The sequence below is a fragment of the Aethina tumida genome, chromosome 6, assembly GCF_024364675.1.
Source record: "Aethina tumida isolate Nest 87 chromosome 6, icAetTumi1.1, whole genome shotgun sequence".
NCBI classification, from domain to species: domain Eukaryota; kingdom Metazoa; phylum Arthropoda; class Insecta; order Coleoptera; family Nitidulidae; genus Aethina; species Aethina tumida.
In genome coordinates, this window is record NC_065440.1 from 18,887,864 (window position 1) to 18,909,592 (window position 21,729).

Consider the following 21,729-nt stretch of genomic DNA (forward strand, 5'->3'; position numbering starts at 1 on the left):
GTTCAATTTTCCTGGTGATAATTTTAAATATGTGGATACTCGTTGACAATACTCCTTCAGTGGCTGCAACTACAGTTGCCTAATCTTAACCCTTTACTAGTGTCACCCTCTATTAACATTCTAAATAATTAAAGCAACTTCAACTACATAAAATTCTCATTTAACAACTCGAAACACCGAAATAAACCGAAAATTATCTTTACAACTGGTACATAAAACCGTTCAGGACAGCCTTGGTTTTCAATTTAATTTTCGGGCCACGCGGACCTATTTATAGACCTTCTGGCAATCGATCCCGATCGATTTTTGTTCGCCATTTCGGTACGTCCGAAGCAAAAGGAAGTCGATTATCGTGCGTACAATCAGCTAATACTATGTATGTGTATGAGTGTGTGTGTGTGTGTGTGTGTGTGTTTTTTTACTCCGGTTACGTAACATGTCATTGATCTTATTATAATTGCGCCGGATCAATTATAAAAGTAAATTGAATGAGCGAAACAAAGAGTCGGACGAATGGAAATTGCAACAAATTGCACGTAATTACCGTGACATTCCAGTCGTGCCCACATCTTATCGGGACCGGACACATGTAAATCAATTTCGAAATCGACCTGCGAAATTTTACAAAATCGAAAAACAACGTTTCCTAGCTCTGGAGCCGGCGGCCCGGAGACAAAAATCTCAAATCTCATCGTTGCCGTTGACCTTCTGTGGTTTTTTTTTTTTTTTTTTGGTTTTATCGAGGCATGAATTAAAAATCGCCACAATCAATTAAACGCTGATTACACCGACCAGATGAATGGGATTCATTCAGCTTTTGCTGATAACCTAATGTATAATCTAATTCGACGAGAGTTTGTTTGTTGTTCGTTGATTGCGATGCAAATTTGTGTCCGTGGCACATTCGGTCGTTATTATTAAGATAAGCATCTTTCGTCTGGCATTATTTAAAACTGGCAAAAATTATTTGCTAAATATAGAAGGTAAAAGCACATAACACTATTTTGGTGGTTTCGTCAAGGTTTATTCAACTAATTTTTTATTTATTTCGCATTTTTAGACTTTTAAATATGAATTTTATGCAGCCACTGAATAAAATATACATAAAAATAAATATAAATTAACCGTTATCTTGTTACATAATTGATTAATTGTTCTACCGGTTGATAGAGGGTGACAGGGTACGAGGGCTTAAATTAGGCAATTAAAGTTACTAATATTAAAATAAAAAACTTTGAACTTGAAATTCTTTAAATAAGTTAAAAATATGTTAAATTTATTTATAAACATCGACCGCGTAAACATTTTAAAGTGTTCAGATGTATAAATTGTCAAGGTTTATCCAACAGATTTGAGATAATCACATAAGGAAGGTTGAAGATTTTAACTATCCAATTATGTTTAATCTTGAATGACACACTGTAATAACTTCTACAACTTATGCATTAACTAACCAAAATTTTCAACGAAATGAACAAAAAATAAATTTAAAATGTTATCAATTATAAAAGAATGTGCCAATTTACAAATAATAAGAAAAAACTAATTGGATAACCATATAATATTACACATCTAATTGGATAATTTTAATTTTATTTGGAACATTTTAATTCTGTTAGAATATTTTACTTAAATTGAAACATTTTAATTCACTTAAAATATTTTTCCTACAATTGGAACATTTTAATTCTATTAGAACATTTTGATTAAAATTTGAATATTTTAATTCTGTTAGAATATTTTACTTAAAATTGGAACTTTTCATTCACTCACAATATTTTACTTAAAATTGGATTATTATATTTCTATTAAAATATTTTAATTAAAATTAGAATATTTTAATTATCTTAGAACATTTTTCTTAAAATTTGAACATTTTAATTCTGTTAGAATATTTTACTTTGTAATTGGAACATTTTAATTCTGTTAGAATATTTTACTTAAATTGGAACATTTTAATTCTTTAGAATATTTTTCCTAAAATTGGAACATTTTCTATACATAATTCTATTAGAACATTTTAATTAAAATTTGAATATTTTACTTAAAATTGGAACATTTTAATTATCTTAGGATATTTTACTTAAAATTGGAACATTTTAATTATAAATGGAACATGTTACTTAAAATTGGAACATTTTAATTCTAATCGGGGTATTTTAATTATTTTTATTACTATCAAAACTGAAATTGAGACAGACCAAAAATTCACATCATTAATTAAAAGTGAGTCAAAGCTCCCGTGGCAAAACAAACGAGTGCGTTAACAAATTTATTAGTTCAATAAACAAATTACACCCGAAAACGTCCAGATAAAACAATCCCGATCGTAATCCAAACATTGGAGTGAAAAAATAAAAAACACACGACAACTTTACGACTCCATTTAACCGTAGTATTTTTCCCGTGAGCACACTGACCTCATTAACGGTTACTGCTGTTTACCAATCAGTTTAAACTAATTAACGTCTAAAATAGAAAACATTTTTTTCGAAAACGTTCCCGAAACGCCGCCGTTCTTTTTTTTTTTTTTTTTCTTTGCTTTAATTTCTAGGTCAAGGTACCGAAAACAAACAAAAAAAAAAATCGCGCACGCGAAAAATAATAAATATAAACGTAATATGTGTAATAATGTAATTTGTGTGCGCGCGATTTTTACGACCTCGTGCGTACGTACGTAAAACGGTGCTAAATTGGTTTTTTAAATCCGCCGTCCCTCCGTCCCGGCTAATTTCGTTTTAAAAAAAACCGCCGTAATTTTACGATTATTGGAATAATTCTGATGTAATTAGCTTTGGGATTGCTCAATTTTAAATCTAATTTAAATTTACCTTTGGAATTTTTATTTTGTCTATTCCACACTCCTCATTCTGACGTGGAACATTTTAAATTTAATTCTCTTGTTTTTATTCAAAGTGGGACATTTTAATTCACATCATTCATATATTTATTTTATTGGTTTAGTTTAGTTAATTAGAATGTATTTCTGATTGTAACATTTTAATTTTATATCTGTTTAAATATTACTTGGAACATCCATTCAATATAGAATATTTTTTTAATTGTAGTGGAAACAATTTAATGTTGTGTCTAAAAATGTCAATTTAAATTAATTGGAAGATTTTAAAATCAATTCTGGAACATTTTAATTATATTAGAACATTGTTTAATTAATTAATATATTTCTGATTGTAACATCAATAATAATTAGAACATTTTAATTTTATTTCTGCTTAGGTATTGCTTGGAACATCCAATTTACTTAGAATAGTTTAATTGTAGCTGGAACAACTTACTGTATTGCCTATAAATGTTTAATTTTAATCCTAACTTGGAATTTCTAATATTTCAATCCCAGTTTTGATTATAATGTTTTAATTACGTTAATTTAAGTTAATTGGAACATTTCAAATTTAATTCTATTATTTTGATTCAAAATGGAACATTTTAATTGAGTTAAAATATTTATTTTAATTGTTTAATTAGTTATAATATATTTCTGATCGTAACATCAATAATAATTAGAACATTTTAATTTTATTTCTGCTTAAATATTGCTTGGAACATCCAATTTACTTAGAATACTTTAATTGTAGCAAGAACAACTTACTGTATGTTTAATTTCAATCCTAACTTGGAATTTCTAATATTTCAATCCCAGTTTTAATTATAATGTTTTAATTACGTTAATTTAAGTTAATTGGAACATTTTAATTTTAATTCTTTTACTTTGATTAAAAGTGAAACATCTTAATTGAGTTAAAATATTTATTTTAATTGATTAATTAGTCATAATATATTTCTGATTGTAACCTCAATAATAATTAGAACATTTTAATTTTATTTCTGCTTAGATATTGCTTGGAACATCCAATTTACTTAGAAAACTTTAATTGTAGAAGGAACAACTTAATGTATTGCGTATAAATGTTTAATTTTAATCCTAACTTGGAATTTCTAATATTTCAATCCCAGTTTTGATTATAATGTTTTAATTACGTTAATTTAAGTTAATTGGAACATTTCAAATTTAATTCTATTATTTTGATTCAAAGTGGAACATTTTAATTGAGTTAAAATATTTATTTTAATTTATTAATTAGTCATAATATATTTCTGATTGTAATCTCAATAATAATTAGAACATTTTAATTTTATTTCTGCTTAGATATTGCTTGGAACATCCAATTTACTTAGAATAGTTTAATTGTAGCAGGAACAACTTAATGTATTGCCTATAAATGTTTAATTTTAATCCTAACTTAGAATTTCTAATATTTCAATCCCAGTTTTAATTATAATGTTTTAATTATGTCAATTTAAGTTAACTGGAACATTTTAAAATTGATTCTATTACTTTTATTCGAAGTGGAAAATTTTAATTCTGTTGGAATACTTATTTTAATTGTTAAATGAGTTATAACATATTTATTTACTTGGAATATTTATTAGATTTTAATTGTAATTGTAACATTTTAATTTTAATTGTAAATAAATTTTAAATTGAACATTTTTATCTTAATTGGAACATTTTAATTAAAATATTATAATTGTAATTAGAACATTTTATTGAAAAAATTATTCTTCCAAAGATTCTTCGTAAGTTTTTTGATTTATCCTAATAAAAAATTAAACACAATCGTACGATTTTTTTAGGAACGCGTTGCATTGTCCAAAAATAAACGGTGACGCGTGATCTCGGACTTTTTTACAATGTTTTAGCCTAGGGCAAGGTTGTGTGACATCCGAGCATTAATTCGCACACTCACACACACATACACACACACACACTCACACACACACCAAAACGAATCAAAAAGAAGTGGCCCGCCTGAGCCGTTCAAGGATTATTTTGATGTACACCATCACTTCGCCGAAACGATCCAGTTTTCTTTGTATTTTTAATCACCGAATCCGAAACGATCGTGTTTACATTAAAAACAATGTTCTTGTTCTGGACTCGTTAAATTTAGATGGCGGCTCGGAGGAGGGCGGAGGGCGGAGGGCGGCGGTCGGCAGCAGTTTGTTTTCGTTATTAAAATATGAAACGGGATATTTTCGCTCGTGGGCCCGATCGCTCCTCTCCGTCGCTCCATTCGCTCCATTCGCTCCATTCGCTCCATTCGCTCCATTCGCTCCACTTGGTCGACGTCGGCTCGAAAAAAAAAACGAGATTACCAGATTTTCCCGTCGATCTATTTCCGCCGCACGCACAGCCTTGAAACGTCGATTCGCCAATTTTTTTTTTGCTCTCATCCTCCTCGCATTAAAATTTCGGGCGCGTGTGAGCGCGTGTGAGCGCGTGCAATCCCAAATATGATTCAGAGAAAAGAGATCAACGCTCGAAAGCCAGACGAACACGTGTTCGAAAGTCCTTGATTCAGTCGTACCGTTTAAAACTGTTTCGCCGTCGCGAACATCAATCGAACTGAAAAAACTACGATAATTGGTTTTCGGTGTTTGGCCGCACGTACATCCCGATTTCAGTACCATCGAGCACGAAAGCCAGAAGGAAACACCGTACATGTTTTTTTTCTCTGCATGAATTAAAGATAAAAGGTTAATTGATTGTGTCTTGTCTAAAGCAAACATTACAAATTTGTTTAATCAATTTATAAACTGTGTAGAAATGTAAACAATCGTAACAGTTCATCAGTATAAATCTTTAATATTTACAAGCATCATAAATCAAGTGCTTTATTAAACATCAAACGAAATTTTAAACAATTTTAAAACTTTTAAAGTAATACAGGATTCTACCAATTTGAGATGAAATGTTGAAATCATTTTTTTATAGTACAAGTTTTCAGCCTTATCAACTCAAAGCTACTGTTCCGAATCAAACGAGTTATACATCAAAAGAAAGCTTAATGGATTCTGAATTATGTAATCTATACTACTCTATTTTAAGAAGCCCATTACAAAAGTTACAGCTCTCACAACACAAATGAATTTTTAGCACCGTAGTGCCAAATTTTTGCTAAGTTTAGGCCGTTATAAATAAAAAAATATTCTTCCAACACATTCAAATTATACACCTGAAGAAAGTTTAATAATTCCATAGTCGTTTAAGCCATAGTACATTATTTGGGGATGTCCAGAGCGAAAGTTACAGCTCTTAGAACACAAATAAGTGTTTAGCACTCTGGTACCAAATTTTTGCAAGGTTTGTGTCGTTATAATTAAAAATGTATTGTTCCAAAACATTCAAATTATACACCAAAAGAAGGTTTAATAATTCCACAATCATTTAAGCCATAGTACATTATTTGAGGATGTCCAGAACGAAAGTTACAGCTCTTAGAACATAAATAAGTGTTTAGCACTGTAGTGCCAAATTTTAGCAAGGTTTGTGCCGTTATAAATAAAAATATATTCTTCCAAAACATTCAAATTATAGACCAGAAGAAAGTTTAATAATTTCACAGTCATTTGAGCCATAGTACATTATTTGAGGATATCTAGAACGAAAGTTACAGCTCTTAAAACACAAATAAGTATTTAGCACTGTAGTGCCAAATTTTAGCAAGGTTTGTGCCGTTATAAATAAAAATATATTGTTCCAAAACATTCAAATTATAGACCAGAAGAAAGTTTAATAATTTCACAGTCATTTGAGCCATAGTACATTATTTGAGGATATCTAGAACGAAAGTTACAGCTCTTAAAACACAAATAAGTATTTAGCACTGTAGTGCCAAATTTTAGCAAGGTTTGTGCCGTTATAAATAAAAATATATTGTTCCAAAACATTCAAATTATAGACCAGAAGAAAGTTTAATAATTTCACAGTCATTTGAGCCATAGTACATTATTTGAGGATATCTAGAACGAAAGTTACAGCTCTTAAAACACAAATAAGTATTTAGCACTGTAGTGCCAAATTTTAGCAAGGTTTGTGCCGTTATAAATAAAAATATATTGTTCCAAAACATTCAAATTATAGACCAGAAGAAAGTTTAATAATTTTACAGTCATTTGAGCCATAGTACATTATTTGAGGATATCTAGAACGAAAGTTACAGCTCTTAAAACACAAATAAGTATTTAGCACTGTAGTGTCAAATTTTAGCAAGGTTTGTGCCGTTATAAATAAAAATATATTGTTCCAAAACATTCAAATTATAGACCAGAAGAAAGTTTAATAATTTCACAGTCATTTGAGCCATAGTACATTATTTGAGGATATCTAGAACGAAAGTTACAGCTCTTAAAACACAAATAAGTATTTAGCACTGTAGTGCCAAATTTTAGCAAGGTTTGTGCCGTTACAAATAAAAATATATTGTTCCAAAACATTCAAATTATAGACCAGAAGAAATTTAATAATTTCACAGTCACTTAAGCCATAGTACATTATTTGGGAATATCCAGAACGAAAGTTACAGCTCTTAGAACACAAATAAGTGTTTAGCCCTGTGATGCCAAATTTTAGCAAGATGTGTGCCGTTATAAATAAAAATATATTTTTCTAAAAGATTCAAATTAAACAGCAGAAGTAAGTCAAATAATTTTATAAACATTTAAGTCATAGAACATTATTATAGAACGTTCAGAACAAAAGTTACTGCACTAAGAACTGTGAAATTTTGGCATTTTCGAGACCAAAAATCAAAAAATATTGTTCCGAATCATGCAAATTATACCTTAGGAGAAAGTTCAATAAACCATGAATCCTTTAAATGACAGTTGAATAACACGCCAAATTCTGAATAAAAGCCTTAGGAATAAATATGATATTTAGGTCCAATTAATCGTTTAAAACACAAATAAAACTTACTTTTACGGCCGGAAACGGTGACATTAGCGCGCGTCGCGTTGCGCACTTTCTCCAGCTTCGATTGGATTGGTATCTGGCCGAACTGGATCCACACGAACACGACGAGAGCGACGAGCAACGTGATCGCCACGCAGGACAGCGTCGAGACGCATTTCATCGCCATCCCGCGACTAAACTACTGCTGAAACACAAAAAAGGACCATCCTCATCGATCGTCAACCACTTATCTTGTGGCAGTTCGCCTTTAAATTTAATATTAATCGCGGCAGATGTTTAGCCGCATAACAGATGGCTTCTGACCCAATTACGCGTGATCCAGACGGGATGCAAAACGTAAAAGTGCATGTAAACGGCTTGAGTTTTTTTTTTCCTACGTACCTGTTTTGTTTTGGTTGTGGTTTACGATTGAACGTCGACAAGAGCCTAATAGTACGTTCTATGTTGCTGGTGTTACAGAACATCTTCTCGTTCAGGAGGGTTTTCCGGCTTAAGCGGCTCCACCACTGCTCATCCCTGGGTTCAGTCAACGCACAACTGGAACAGAAAGAAACACACTTAATTTGATTGTGTTTGACCTAAAATTCAGCATTTCAGGACTCCAAATAACAGAAATTACATTTCTTACATATCATTACAGACACTTTTTGAAATTGTACAAGTTTGAATCGTTGTGAATCGAAAAATATTTACATATATTGTAGCTTAATGATTTATGAAACACACCAGCTTTAGTTTATCTTTTTCTGACTTCCAGAACGAAAGTTAAACTTCTTAGAACTGAATCGAATTTTTAGCACTATGGTGCCAGTCACAAGTATTTTTAAAAATATACAAATTTGAGACGTTATAACTCCAAAAGTAGTGTCCCTATTCGTACATACATTGGATCAAAAGAAAGATTAATGAATTTTGAATTATTAAAGTTATAGGTTTTCCTTTTCAAGTATTCAGAAAAGAAGATATAGCTCTTAGAATCCAACAGAATTTTTAGCATAATGATGCCAGTCAGAGATACTTTTAAAATTGTTCAAGTTTGAGATGTTACGGATCAAAAAATATTGTACCCATTCATACATATTGTTGATCAAAAGAAAGCTTAATCAATTTTGAACCATTTAAGCTATAGTTTATCTTTTTCAGACTTCTAGAACGAAAGTTACACCACTTAGAATCCAATGGAATGTTTAGCATAATGCTGCCAGTCAGAGGTACTTTTAAAATTGTTCAAGTTTAAGATGTTAGGAATCAAAAAATAGTGCATCCTTTCATACATACTGTGGATCAAAAGAAAGCTTAATCAATTTTGAACCATTTAAGATATAGTTTATCCTTTTCAGATGTCTAGAACGAATAGGACACCACTTGGAATCCAATCGAACGTTTAGCATAATGCTACCTATTCCTTTCACATGTTCAGAGCAAAGAGTTCTTGAAATTTATTACTTTATGAGTGTTTAAACATAATTTCCTCATTCTTAAGACATGAAGTGTCCTTAAACCCTCCTCGTGTTAAAAAACTCAGAAGAGATAAGTAACTCTTTCTGGTGAACAACAAAATAGTACACAGAAGTGGGAAAAAGGTAACGTGATCCGCAACAGACGTTTTTTCGATATCGCTTTACATAGTCCATGTGTGTGTGTGTGCGTGCGGAGTGGTTTTCATTTTAATTTGGTGTAGGATGTCGGTGGCTCGTCCGTTCTCGCCAGTTTCGATTCATTAACCTTGTCCCTGTGCGCGACGCTGCCTGCGGTTCGTTAACCCTCATTAATATGTGCGAGGTTCACCCGTTTGCATTTTTTTTTGGAGACGGAGGAAGAAGCTGCACACGGATGCCGTGATTTTTGATCCCGTCGCCCGATCAACAGCAGTCGTCACGGCTCCTGCGAAACGTGTTTAACAAGCAGGCCATAATTTCGGGACGGTCGCCATAACGACCTTCGTTAAACTGTTGAGCAAGATCCGATCAGTGAGTCGACGCGCGCCCAAACTTCCTCTCAATTACGAAAATGGTGAAGGTCCTGAACCCGAAGCCGGTGCATCAGGCGGCCGCCCGCACCGTTTACAGCACCGTGAGGAAGCTGGGCAACAACAGGCACCTCACGTTGAAGAAGGTGCAGGACTATCTGGTGTGCGCCTACCCCAACACCCAGAAGGAGCTGGAGAAGATCATCAACACGATCAAGAGGGCAATGAAGTTCGGCGAGAGGATCCAGCAACGTACCGAGATCAAGAAATCCGTGGACAAGGGGCGCATCGCGAAGGGCAGAGCCCAGACCAAGAGGAGGAGGTACCACAAGTAAATTTTGTGACACGTTCGTTATTTCTGTTGTGCCGTCGATTTTGCGTTTTTTCGTATATGTATATGTTGTGATCCCCACATTATTACACCACTTGTAAAAATTTAATTGTCTCTTTGAAAAAGGATAACTGCACTTCATCATCAATAAAATATAATAAAAAAATACAGCTGATTGACTTGATTTGTTTTAATTTCAACACTGACCTAAACCAACGGTCTGCGAGACCGGCAAGGTGAAAAACAGAAAACAGAAAACAGAAAACAGATCTGTTTGTGTTACAAGGATCGATTGCGATAACTGGGCTGCAATAACAAATTTGTTTCATCGGTTGGGTACTATTTGTTAGTCTGACTTTTTGTTTAATTTTTCTGGTCTGCGTTTTAAAAAATACGCTTGGCATTTGTTTATTGAAGTATATTTACGTTGACCTGGTGCCGAAATTAGAAAATTTAAGGTAAGTACTGTCCAATATTTATTATTTACAGTAAATGTCTAAATAAAACGATGGTTTGTTTTTCTTTTTTTTTTTCAAAGCCAAGGAAAATGTCTGTCAAAATTGATTTTTTTAAATTTGTTAAAAACTAATGTAAAGTATTTTATTATTTTATTTAATTTTTTAAGTCTAAAACTAATTTAATGAAAGTTTTCAATTGGTTACACCTTTTTCATTATAATTACTATTTTGGATTGCCTTTATTAATTTAAGAAACCAAATAAAAATGACATTTATAAAAAATATCCTAGAATTGACATTTTAAAAAATCTTTTAAATCACTTCATTTATTTTTTCAACTGTTTTTAGTTAGTTAAATCTATTTTTGCATTACAATTAATATTTTTGTATATATTTTGGATTACCTTAATATATTTAAGGAAAAAACTGAAGAAAATGACATTTCTAGTAAAATGTACCATAATATGACAGTTTAAAACTGTTTTTTAAAGCATGACATTAATTTTTTAAGTTTAAAACTAATCTAAAGAAAGTTTTCAGTTACTTATACCTATTTCTTCTCATTACAATTAATATTTTTGTATATATTTTGAATTACCTTAATATATTTAAGGAAAAAACTGAAGTAAAATGACATTTATAATTAAATACACCATTATATGACAGTTTAAAACTGTTTTTTAAAGCATGACATTAATTTTTTAAATTTAAAACTAATTTAAAGAAAGTTTTCAGTTACTTAAACCTATTTCTTCTCATTACAATTAATATTTTTGTATATATTTTGGATTACCTTAATATATTTAAGGAAAAAACTGAATAAAAATGACATTTATAATAAAATGTACCATAATATGACTGTTTAAAACTGTTTTTTTAATCCATGACTTCAATTTTTTAAGTTTAAAACTAATATAAAGAAAGGTTTCTTCTCATTACAATTAATATTTTTGTATATACTTTGGATTACATTAATATATTGAAGAAAGAAACTGAATAAAAATAAAATTTATAATAAAACATGCCACTATATAACATTTTAATTTTATTTTTTTTATTAAAATTAATATTTTTGTATTTTTATAGATGGTATTAATTAATTTAAAGCAAGGAAGTACACAAAAAGTTGATTGTTGTTCTTTCTTGTAGAACTTAATTGAGTTTGAATCATTCTAAACCTGTTTTAAATCAATTTTTTTATGTTTTTAAAGGTTAAAATACAATTTTATATAATTCTAGATAAAATGAATCAAAGCATTTAAGCGAAATCAAACCAAAAAACCCAAACAAACCGATTAAAAACAACAACAACGACGCAAGAGTATTTTCCGAATCGATTATTAAACGGTGTTAAACAGATAATTGATCCGATCGTTCGGAATTCGCGATCGCAAATCGAGTTTATTGATATTAATTAGCGGGACAACAAAACACGAAACGAAATCGATGATCGTGCGTTTTCTCCGACCGAAACGAAAATTGCAAATCGGACACTTTTAAATCAGCCGATCGTGTGTGTGTGTGTGTGTGTGTTGAAGAAACAGAAAACACGCCAATAAAAACACAAGAGACATGTGTGTGTGTGTATGTGTGTATGTGTGTATGTGTGTTTGTGCTCGTGGACATTTTCCTGCGTCCTTGCGCCGCGTCCGATTTTTATGAATGAAACCGGAGGCGACGGACAAAATATGTCTCGTCGTCGCTGCCACATTACCATCGAGAATTCCGCGTCCGCGTTCGCGGAACCCGAAGTTTTCGGTTCGCTTCCCGGAACGCACGTTTCTTCGACATTTCATATGTGTGTATGTATTTACTCCGATCGGCGTTTCGCGTTTCCGTTTTTGCGGGAAACTCGGCCGCCGTTGGCGTACGTCGGTTGCCGGGACGGTTTGACCTTAATTCGTGCGTCGAAACGAACGAAAAGAAAACGTTGCGGGTACGCGGCAGTCGCGTAAGCGATTTTTGTTTCGTTCTAAGCACAAAATTTTCGACGAGAAATCGCCAGGTGGAACGACCTGGTCTCCGGGACGCCTTGACAGTGATAACGAGACTGTTTCTTATTTCTTTTTTTTTTTTCTGAATGTCTCCCGGGCGTTTTAAAAGTAAAAGTGATCGTTCGACGCCAAATTAAAACGAAAGTGGTCCTTTGACCGGTTTCTCGGTTGCGAAATTTCGCGTTTTTCACGCGCGAATCTGGCATCCCACCAAAATATTTCGTTATGGCAATAAACCGTGTAGTACTACGGTTTATTTGCGGCCAGCAACACGATCGGAAACTATTTCAAGGCTGTTTTATTACTAATTTTCGGCTTGTTGTTGCTCGAAATCGAAAAACGAGTGCGGATTTCGTTTTAGATGCATCGAAAATGTATTAAACGACACCCAACAACGCTAGTAAAAATTTAAAAATAAACGTCCCCAATAGGGGTACGAAGTGGACAATTCTATTAAAATATACTTGTACATAAAAAATAACAACAGATTTTGATTTTGCGACCCCAAAAACATATTAAATGATACCCAACAACACTATTAAAATTTTAAAAACTAAACCCCTTTGGGGGTACGTATTGGATATTGTATTAAAATTAATTCAAATTGAAAAAATAACAACGAATTTGAGTTTTATGACCCCAAAAACATATTGAATGACACCCTACAAGCCTACTAAAATTTGAATAATTAACCCCCTCTGAGGGTCTGCAGTAGGCAACTGCATTAAAATTAATTCGTATTCAAAAAATTATAACCGATTTGTATTTTCTGACCCCAAAAACCTATTAAACGATACCCTACAAGCCTATTAAAATTTTAAAAATTGGCCTCCTTCGGGGTACACAGTAGAGAATTGTATTAAAATTAATTGATATTTATAAAATAACAACGGATTTGGATGTTGTGACCCCAAAAACATATTAAATGACACCCAACAACACTATTAAAATTTTAAAAATTAACCACCATAGAGATTACGTAGTGGACAATTCTATTAAAATTAATACATATTTAAAAAATAACAACGAATTTGGATTTTGTGATCCCAAAAACATATTAAACAACACCCAACAACACTATTAAATTGTACAATTAAAACAATTATAAAAATTACAAATATTATTAAAGCACAGCAAGGCTGAATTCTGCTTCCTCAACAACAAATACGTTAAGCAGACAGATAATAATTCACAGTTCATTATCAGAACCTTAAAAAACAACAATTGAGGTTAAGTAATCCCAAGAGTTAATTAATTATTAAATTAATTAAATTGCACACACACACAAACACTCACACACACTCAAAAATAATATAGAAATTTATCGTAATCTCGTTACAAAAATAAACCGTTTATCGTCTTTTGTTCGCAGGGTCAAGAACGAAGATCAGGTTTTAAGTGATTTTTTTTGTTATCGAAAATCGGCGCCCAAGCAGTATATGTATTTTTTTTTTCTTAAATAAAACTCGTGCGGAAATCGACGATTCAATTGTGGTATAAAACAATTATAATTATCGAACGACGATCCGCAGGTCAAAAATACAATTATCGTCTTAATGAGCGGTCGTTAAATTATACGACGGTACAACGAACCAAACACTCACGCAAACATCGTATTTTTTTATTGCTAATAAAATAAATGTTAAAATTTGAGGTTATGTAATTGTTACATAACCTCTAAATGATTAATAATGATATTTTAAAAATACGTTGGGGTTGTTGGGTGTCGTTTAATATATTTTTGGGGTCGCTAAGCCCAAATTTGGGGTTATTTTTCCACTGCAACCAACTGCAAACTAAAAAAACTTGTTGAAATAATATTTAAAAAATATCACAAGACTTCATTGCATATCAAACGTTTCTAAATACGAATCTTCAGAGGTTTGTCGTGATTAAACGTCCAATAAATTAAAAAAATTGTTGAAAAAATAAATTTGAAAAGACAGAAAAAGGCACGCAATGTCAAGGCGGGTTAATTTTAGCGGCCCACAGATTTATGGCGGCTATAAAATCACGGCGAGGCGATTCGTTTTATTACTTTTCGTGCTAAAAAAATCGGCATCTGGATTTTGTAGCATCTGCAAAAATCGTCCTTGATAAACATGAATATTCAATTCGAGGTTTATAAATAAATATTGAAATCGTGCATTGATAAATAATAAATAATAATGGAAACAGAAAGGAATAACTGATTGGATTTTTTAGGCGTGTGCAGCAATTACAATTAAGATTAAAATATTTAATTAGGATGTTTTGAATTCGAGGAAATTATGATTTACTGGCGCATTCGCCACATAATTGAAAAACTGGGAAATCCAATGTTCAAATTGCTAAAACTCATTTTAAATAATCACACAAGAAATTAATAATGAGTAATTGTTATAATTAAAAAAGAATTATAAATAATAATTTATATAAAGTATATATCCTATTAAATATATAAATTTCCTGTACAGAATATTTTAAATTATTATTAAATAAATGACTACGAAAATATAAAATATGAAAATTCAATTTATTACAATAAAAATAAATATTTAAATTTATTAATTTAAATAACAATTAAATTCCCAAAAAGTATTAAAATTTGTTTTTTCAATATTTTTTATTCAAATCTTAAATTATACATGTTCTCATATAAGATAAGATTCTCATAAGATATTTTCTTGTTTTTTCTTATAAGAAATATGAATAAAATAAAATGAAATAAATAAAGAAAAAATAATTTCTTGTTTCACCATATATAATTTGAAGTTTATCAATATTTTTATAAATCTTAATCATATTTTATATTAAAAAAAAAGGTCACAAAAATTATAAATTTTGAATAAATATCCATAAATATACGAAAATTTAATTTATTACAATAAAAATAAATAATTTTTTATTAATATTTTAAATCAAATTATAAATTCTCAAAAAATACTAAAATTTGTTTCTCAATATTTTTAATTCAAAATTTAAATTATATATAATATATAAAAAAATAAATAAAAAATAAAGAAAAAATAAATTTAATTATGTATTTTATTTTAAATTTAATTTTAATTATTTAAAAATCTTTTGTTCTAATTTTTTTATAAAAATATAATTTATTAGTAATAATTTGTCTAAGAGATAAGGAAAATCTTAACTTATTAATAAAATTAATAACAAGTATAAAAGTGTTTCTAACTTTTGAAAAAATAATGTGAATTTAAAAACCACAACTTTGAATAATTTAATATAAATATTTACAGTTAAATTTCTAAAAATTTGCCCACAATTATCTTATTAAATCCGCAACTTAAATTCCCTCGAAATAAATTATTCCGAACATATCAATGAACAACCGGAAAATATTCACGTCGCCGGCGAATTTGTAATTTAAATGAGCGCGCGTCTTGCTTCCAAAATTCATTTTCGGAGACCGCGATAACTCCACACCAAAACCCCAAAAAATCGAATGAGTCAAAGAAAATAAGCCCAACCACTCCAAACTTACCCGATAAAACAGAACAACCACTTCCAAAAAAAAAAAAAATAAAATAAAAAATTAAATAAAATAAAATAAAACACTTTTCAGAGCTAGTTCCACAGACGCGTAGCCGGGAAGACCGGAAGCGGAACACTGGACGGATTGGCCGGTTGGAATTTTTAAGAGAAAATATCAAATTATATGTCCCGCACGAACTGTTGTGATCCTCCGGACGCAACTGACGGAACCGCTTGCACACGACGGCGCTCTTATGCTGTACGCGCAAACACTGCAGGATTGCTGCGGAACCGGCGGCGATCACCGTGGTACTCGGTCTGCGCACGCGCACTCATCGCGTTCCCGCACCGCCGATGGTACTGGCTCCATCTAACTACATTGAATTTGTTTTGGACACTTTTCGGGACGGTGCAGTCAACATGATAAGGGGTTGATTAGTGGAAACCGATTGGTTTTATCTTTTTTCAGTTTTCGTCAACTTTGGTCGAAGCAAATATTTTACAGTTCAATTTTTTCTTTATAAAAAATACAATTTTCAATGTTTTTAAATGAAATTTTCAGAATTTGAATGTCCAAATATGCTGAATTAATTGCTAATATTCTCAAGATTATATTATTTATAGTTTCACTACACCAAAAATTCAAAGTCTGTCTAGAAATACTAAATCATAAAAATGTTTGTATTGCTGTTAAAAGCTAAGACAATATTTATGAAAAAATAAATCAGTTATTAAAAACTGATGTATAACTTTTTTCAAGTTTTTGTAAACCTTTTCTGAAATTAAAATAGCCCAGTGCAACTTTTTCATTATCAAAAATACACTTTTCAATATTTTAAATAACAACAATCCCCAAATTTTTATTTTTAATAGATTCATCACTAAAACACCTCAAAATTTGAATAGAGATATTTTGAAAAAAGATTAAAAAAATGCAGCTAGAGATTCTATAACAATATTTTTATAAGAATAACAAATTAAATATTGAAAACTGATTGTTTTGCATTTTTTCAGTTTTTCATAAATCAGTGTCAGAGAAAAATTTTTCGATTCAATTTTTTCAAATCGAATATTTCGATATTCAAGATTTATTCAAAATTTCAAATTATCCAGTTTTTTAACCTAACACAAAAATACCCTATATATAATTTTCTTATTGTAATAAAACAGTATAATTTAATTGAATAATAAATTTTCTCATTTTATTTCAATGAAAAAAATCCCAGTGGTTACGCCACTGGTAACGTCCGATAAAAGCAACGGGCGCAACCGCTACGCCACTGGAATCAACGTCAAGAGCGACCAAACCTCAAACTGTCAAATTTGACGTTTTACGTGGCGGTGTGTTTCCCATACAAAACCAGGAACGCGATCCCGGTCCGGAATCTTGGGACGCGACCCCGTAAAAAACCTGTGATATGCGTCCGAAAATTTACTGTCCAACTTGATCACGTTGTTTTTGTTGTTATTAAACGGTAGTCGACCTGCCACCAATGTAAACGCCGTTATCGATTTTGTTTTGCGTTTTTCAGGACCGAAATATGGCTTTGAAGAAGGTTAAGGGCAATTTCGAACGTATGTTCGATAAGAATCTAACCGATTTGGTTCGCGGGATAAGGAACAATAAGGAAAATGAAGTGGGTGATTGGGGTTAAACGTAAATGGTGGTTCTAACACTTCAGTTTTTAGGCCAAATACATTTCACAAGCGATGGAAGACATCAAACTAGAACTGAGACAAGACAATTTGGCTGTTAAAAGCAACGCTATCGCTAAATTAACATATGTAAATATAAATTTATTTTGTACAAACAAAGTAGTTCAAATTATTTTTTAGTTGCAAATGTTAGGATACGATATATCATGGGCTGGTTTTAATATTATTGAAGTAATGAGCTCCAACAAGTTCACTTTGAAGAGGATTGGATATTTATCAGCTAGTCAGTCTTTTCACTGTGATTCAGAGGTAAATAATTGTTTAACTTTTATTCTGTATTTCAAGTTGTTAAAATATTATAATCAATTAATTGGTATTCATAATTGTGTCAATTCCCACAGTTGTTGATGCTGACCACAAATATGATCAGGAAGGAACTGAACTCTCAAAACCAATATGAAGCTGGTTTAGCCCTAACATCCCTGAGCTGTTACATCAGCACTGACTTGGCCAGGGACTTATCCCATGACATTCTCACCTTGGTAACTAACTATTACAAAACCACCACAATTACCCCAACAATTAACCATTTCAGTTGAGCTCCACAAAGCCATACATAAGAAAAAAGGCTGTACTGATGATGTACAAGGTATTCCTGAAATATCCTGAGGCGTTACGTTCCGCATTTCCTCGTCTCAAGGAGAAGCTTGAGGATCCGGATCCTGGCGTTCAATCCGCAGCAGTGAATGTTGTCTGTGAATTAGCTAGGAAGAATCCCAAGAATTACTTGTCTTTAGCCCCAGTTTTCTTTAAACTGATGACCACCAGCACCAACAACTGGATGCTGATTAAAATTATTAAATTGGTATGTTTTATATTTGTGAGAGTTTTGGTAGGTTCAATTATGATGAATTGGTTGAATTTGTCTGTAGTTTTCGATTTTTACTATGGTGGAACCTCAGATTGGTCTAAAACTGACCACACCTTTGGTTAATACAATTGCAAGGTATTTTTATTAATTATAATACCTGCCTTTTTTGAATAGGTGATTATAAATACACAAAACCAATAATTGCACTTTCAACTGCTTAAAAATTCGTGGATTTCTTTTTATTTTTTGGTTGTAAATTTGAAAATTAAGTCATTTACTTTATAGTTTTTTACTGTTCAAGCTAATCAGGTTTCTAAATGTATTATTATATCAAATCTTATTGGATAACTCTGAAAACAAGTTATTTTTATTATAATTTCAACAAAAATAAGCTGTATAAAATCGCTAATGTTTTTCAAGTAGTTTCGCTAATGCCTCCAATTGTTTTTTATTGTAGTTCGGTGCTCTTACCCCATTAGAACCTAGACTAGGCAAAAAACTAATTGAACCCCTAACGAATCTGATTCACAGGTAATAAAACAATCGTATTTCCGCTCTTGACTATTTAATAATCGTATTTTTGTGCAGCACGTCAGCCATGAGCCTTTTGTATGAGTGCATAAACACCGTGATTGCTGTATTGATTAGCATATCATCTGGTATGCCCAATCATGCAGCTAGCATTCAATTATGTGTACAAAAACTGAGGATACTCATCGAAGACTCGGACCAAAACCGTAATAAATAAAATTCTAACTGGATAACAATAATTGACTAATAACTCTATTGTTGCAGTCAAGTATTTGGGATTGTTGGCTATGTCCAAGATCCTGAAGACTCATCCGAAAAGCGTCCAAGCCCACAAAGACTTAATCTTGCAATGTCTGGAAGACAAGGACGAGTCCATAAGACTGAGAGCTTTGGATTTACTTTATGGCATGGTTTCCAAGAAGAATCTCATGGAAATTGTTAAGAAATTAATGCTGCACATGGACAAAGCTGAAGGAACTGTGTACAGGGATGAGCTGTTGAGCAAAATCATCTTGATCTGCTCTCAGAACAATTACCAGTTCATCACCAACTTCGAGTGGTACGTGACGGTTTTGGTGGAGACTGCCCAGCTGGAATTTGGATCGAAACAAGGTTTGATCATTACTGTGATTTATGTAATATATCTCTGGTAATGTTGTTTTGTAGGCCACGTGATTGCGGCTCAACTGATGGATGTTTGTATACGCGTGCAGGCCATCAGGTCGTTTGCTGTGGCCGAAATGGCCCAACTTTTGGACGTCTATGCAAGCACCAGTCAGTTTACAATAATGCAGGAGGTGCTGTACGCAGCTGCGTGGCTCTGCGGCGAATTTTCCAGGTAAAATTCTATATAATTCCAGTCTTGGGTTGTTAATTTTTATTATTTTCAGCGAGTTAAAGGAGCCTGAACAAACCTTGAAGTGCATGCTGAGATATAAAACTTTACCTCAACATATTGAGGCCGTTTTTGTGCAGAATATACTCAAGTTATTTACTTATATTATGATGCGCCTGGAGGTCAACCATCAGTATGATGAAATATTAACTTTGGTTGATTTAGTAGCTGACAAAATGAACGAGAGTATCAAATCGGCTGAGCTGGAGGTACAAGAACGTTCCAGCAACACTTTAATGATACTTAACATCGTCAGACAAGAAATTATGGATCGTAAGTTTTAGTTTTTATATATTATTATTTATTATTTATTATTTTATAATTTAGGGAAAGGTGGTTCAATCATAGAAGAACCAGACGATCCCCTAGCCTCAAAAATCGACGAATCAGAAACAATTGCCTTCCAACTTTTAACATTATTTGGTGGCGAACTAAACCCAGTCGCCCCAAAGGCCCAAAAAAAAGTCCCCATACCAGAAGGGTAAGCAAACAGTTTAAAATAATTACACACTTACCCAATTGTTGGTTTCAGGTTGGACCTGGACGCCTGGATCAACGAACCCATCGAAGAGTCGGACTCCGAGAGCGAGGCCGAACTGGCCGACAATCTGTTCATCAAACCGGACAAGGAGAAGCACCACGAACCGACCGAGGAGGAGCTGCGCAAGAGCCGCGAGGCCCGCAAACACGAACAACAAAACAACCCGCACTATCTCAAGGGCAGCTCGAGCGAGAAAACCGACGAGCAGATGGAGATCGAGGCGATCCCGGTCACCGAACTGAAGCTGAACGTGCAACTGAAGGTTGCCGGTCAGAAACGCTCCGACCAATACATGGAACCGAAGAAGACGAAGAAAAAGGGGAAGAAGAAGAAGCGAAGGTCGGAGAGTTCGTCCGACGAAAATGTGGACGTGGGGCCGGCTGTTGAGGTGAAAAGGGACTTGGAGTTACCGGAGGGGGCCACCCTGTCCGATTCGGATTCGGACAAGGGGAACAAGGATGATCCGCATCGTGCTCTCGACATCGACCTTGATTTGTAAGTCGTCACCAAAAGTTTAGGCTGCAGAAGTCACTGTGTGGTTGTTTCAGGCCTGCTTATGATTACAGTGCGAAGGAGGAAACTGAGGTGAAGGAGAAGAAACCTAAAAAAGATAAGAAAAAGAAGAAGGTATAAATAATAAAAATAATAATCGATTTTTTCTCTATGTATATTTGTTGTTAAAGGAGGAGAAAGAGAAACACGACAAGAAAAAGAGTCATAAGAGCAAAGACGAACAAAAAATAGACTTGCTCAAACTAGAAGATACTAAAACTGTAGTAGAAGCAAGTGAGAAAAAAGTGAAAAAACACAAGAAGGACAAAAAAGACAAGAAAAAGGACAAAGAAGGTAATAAAATCAGTAATAGAAGTTAGTTGAAGTTAGACCCAAAAGACAAAGTGTAAAGGTAAATATATAACACTTTGTGTTTGTGTTGTCTTTTCTAACAAATTAAACATATATTATTATTTAACTCTCATCTTTTTCGTTTAGGTAAAATAAAGGTGAAGAAATCAAGTTCTGGTTATGAAGAGGCTTTAGGAATTTCTACTCCTAGCAAGGAATTCCAGTAAAGTTTTTATACAATGTATATATTGAATCAATTTTGTAACGTTTTGAGGCTTGTTTGTTTATCATGTCAGCAAACTGTATATTGTTTATAAGATTAAAAAATATATATTGTTTAATAATTGTTTCGTTGTTTTATTTATTTTTAAGTTTTTAAATCAACCAAA

The 21,729-nt window shown here is 32.2% G+C and overlaps 2 protein-coding genes across 5 annotated transcripts in view; one reads left to right on the top strand and one right to left on the bottom strand.

Annotated features, from left to right (window-relative positions):
* LOC109597857 (A disintegrin and metalloproteinase with thrombospondin motifs 9) overlaps window positions 1-16,242 on the bottom strand; it is a 36,470-nt gene extending 20,228 nt beyond the window's left edge. For 2 of the 3 annotated variants that reach the window (XM_049968575.1, XM_049968573.1), the window contains exons 1-3: window positions 16,014-16,242; window positions 8,159-8,314; window positions 7,781-7,961 (exon numbers count right to left, since the gene is read on the bottom strand). In XM_049968575.1, coding sequence (XP_049824532.1) covers window positions 7,781-7,943 — 163 coding nt within the window. In that variant the 5' untranslated portion in view covers window positions 7,944-7,961; window positions 8,159-8,314; window positions 16,014-16,242. The remainder of the gene's footprint in view (window positions 1-7,780; window positions 7,962-8,158; window positions 8,315-16,013) is intronic. The other variant, XM_049968574.1, reaches the window with a different exon arrangement.
* A 1,090-nt stretch (window positions 16,243-17,332) lies between these two features.
* Window positions 17,333-21,687, top strand: LOC109597856 (AP-3 complex subunit delta-1). Of its 2 annotated transcripts, none has more exons than XM_049968374.1 (16): window positions 17,333-17,478; window positions 17,536-17,640; window positions 17,693-17,788; window positions 17,840-17,968; window positions 18,061-18,201; window positions 18,255-18,524; window positions 18,988-19,061; window positions 19,119-19,267; window positions 19,326-19,673; window positions 19,728-19,899; window positions 19,952-20,229; window positions 20,284-20,437; window positions 20,489-20,992; window positions 21,046-21,124; window positions 21,181-21,401; window positions 21,488-21,687. In XM_049968374.1, the coding sequence occupies exons 2-15, from the start codon at window positions 17,545-17,547 to the stop codon at window positions 21,367-21,369; spliced, it is 2,679 nt and encodes an 892-aa protein (XP_049824331.1). In that variant the 5' UTR covers window positions 17,333-17,478; window positions 17,536-17,544; the 3' UTR covers window positions 21,370-21,401; window positions 21,488-21,687. The 2 variants fall into 2 exon arrangements, with proteins under 2 accessions (XP_049824331.1, XP_019869194.2); XM_020013635.2 differs by having other exon boundaries at window positions 21,181-21,343.
* Window positions 21,688-21,729: the final 42 nt, after the last annotated feature.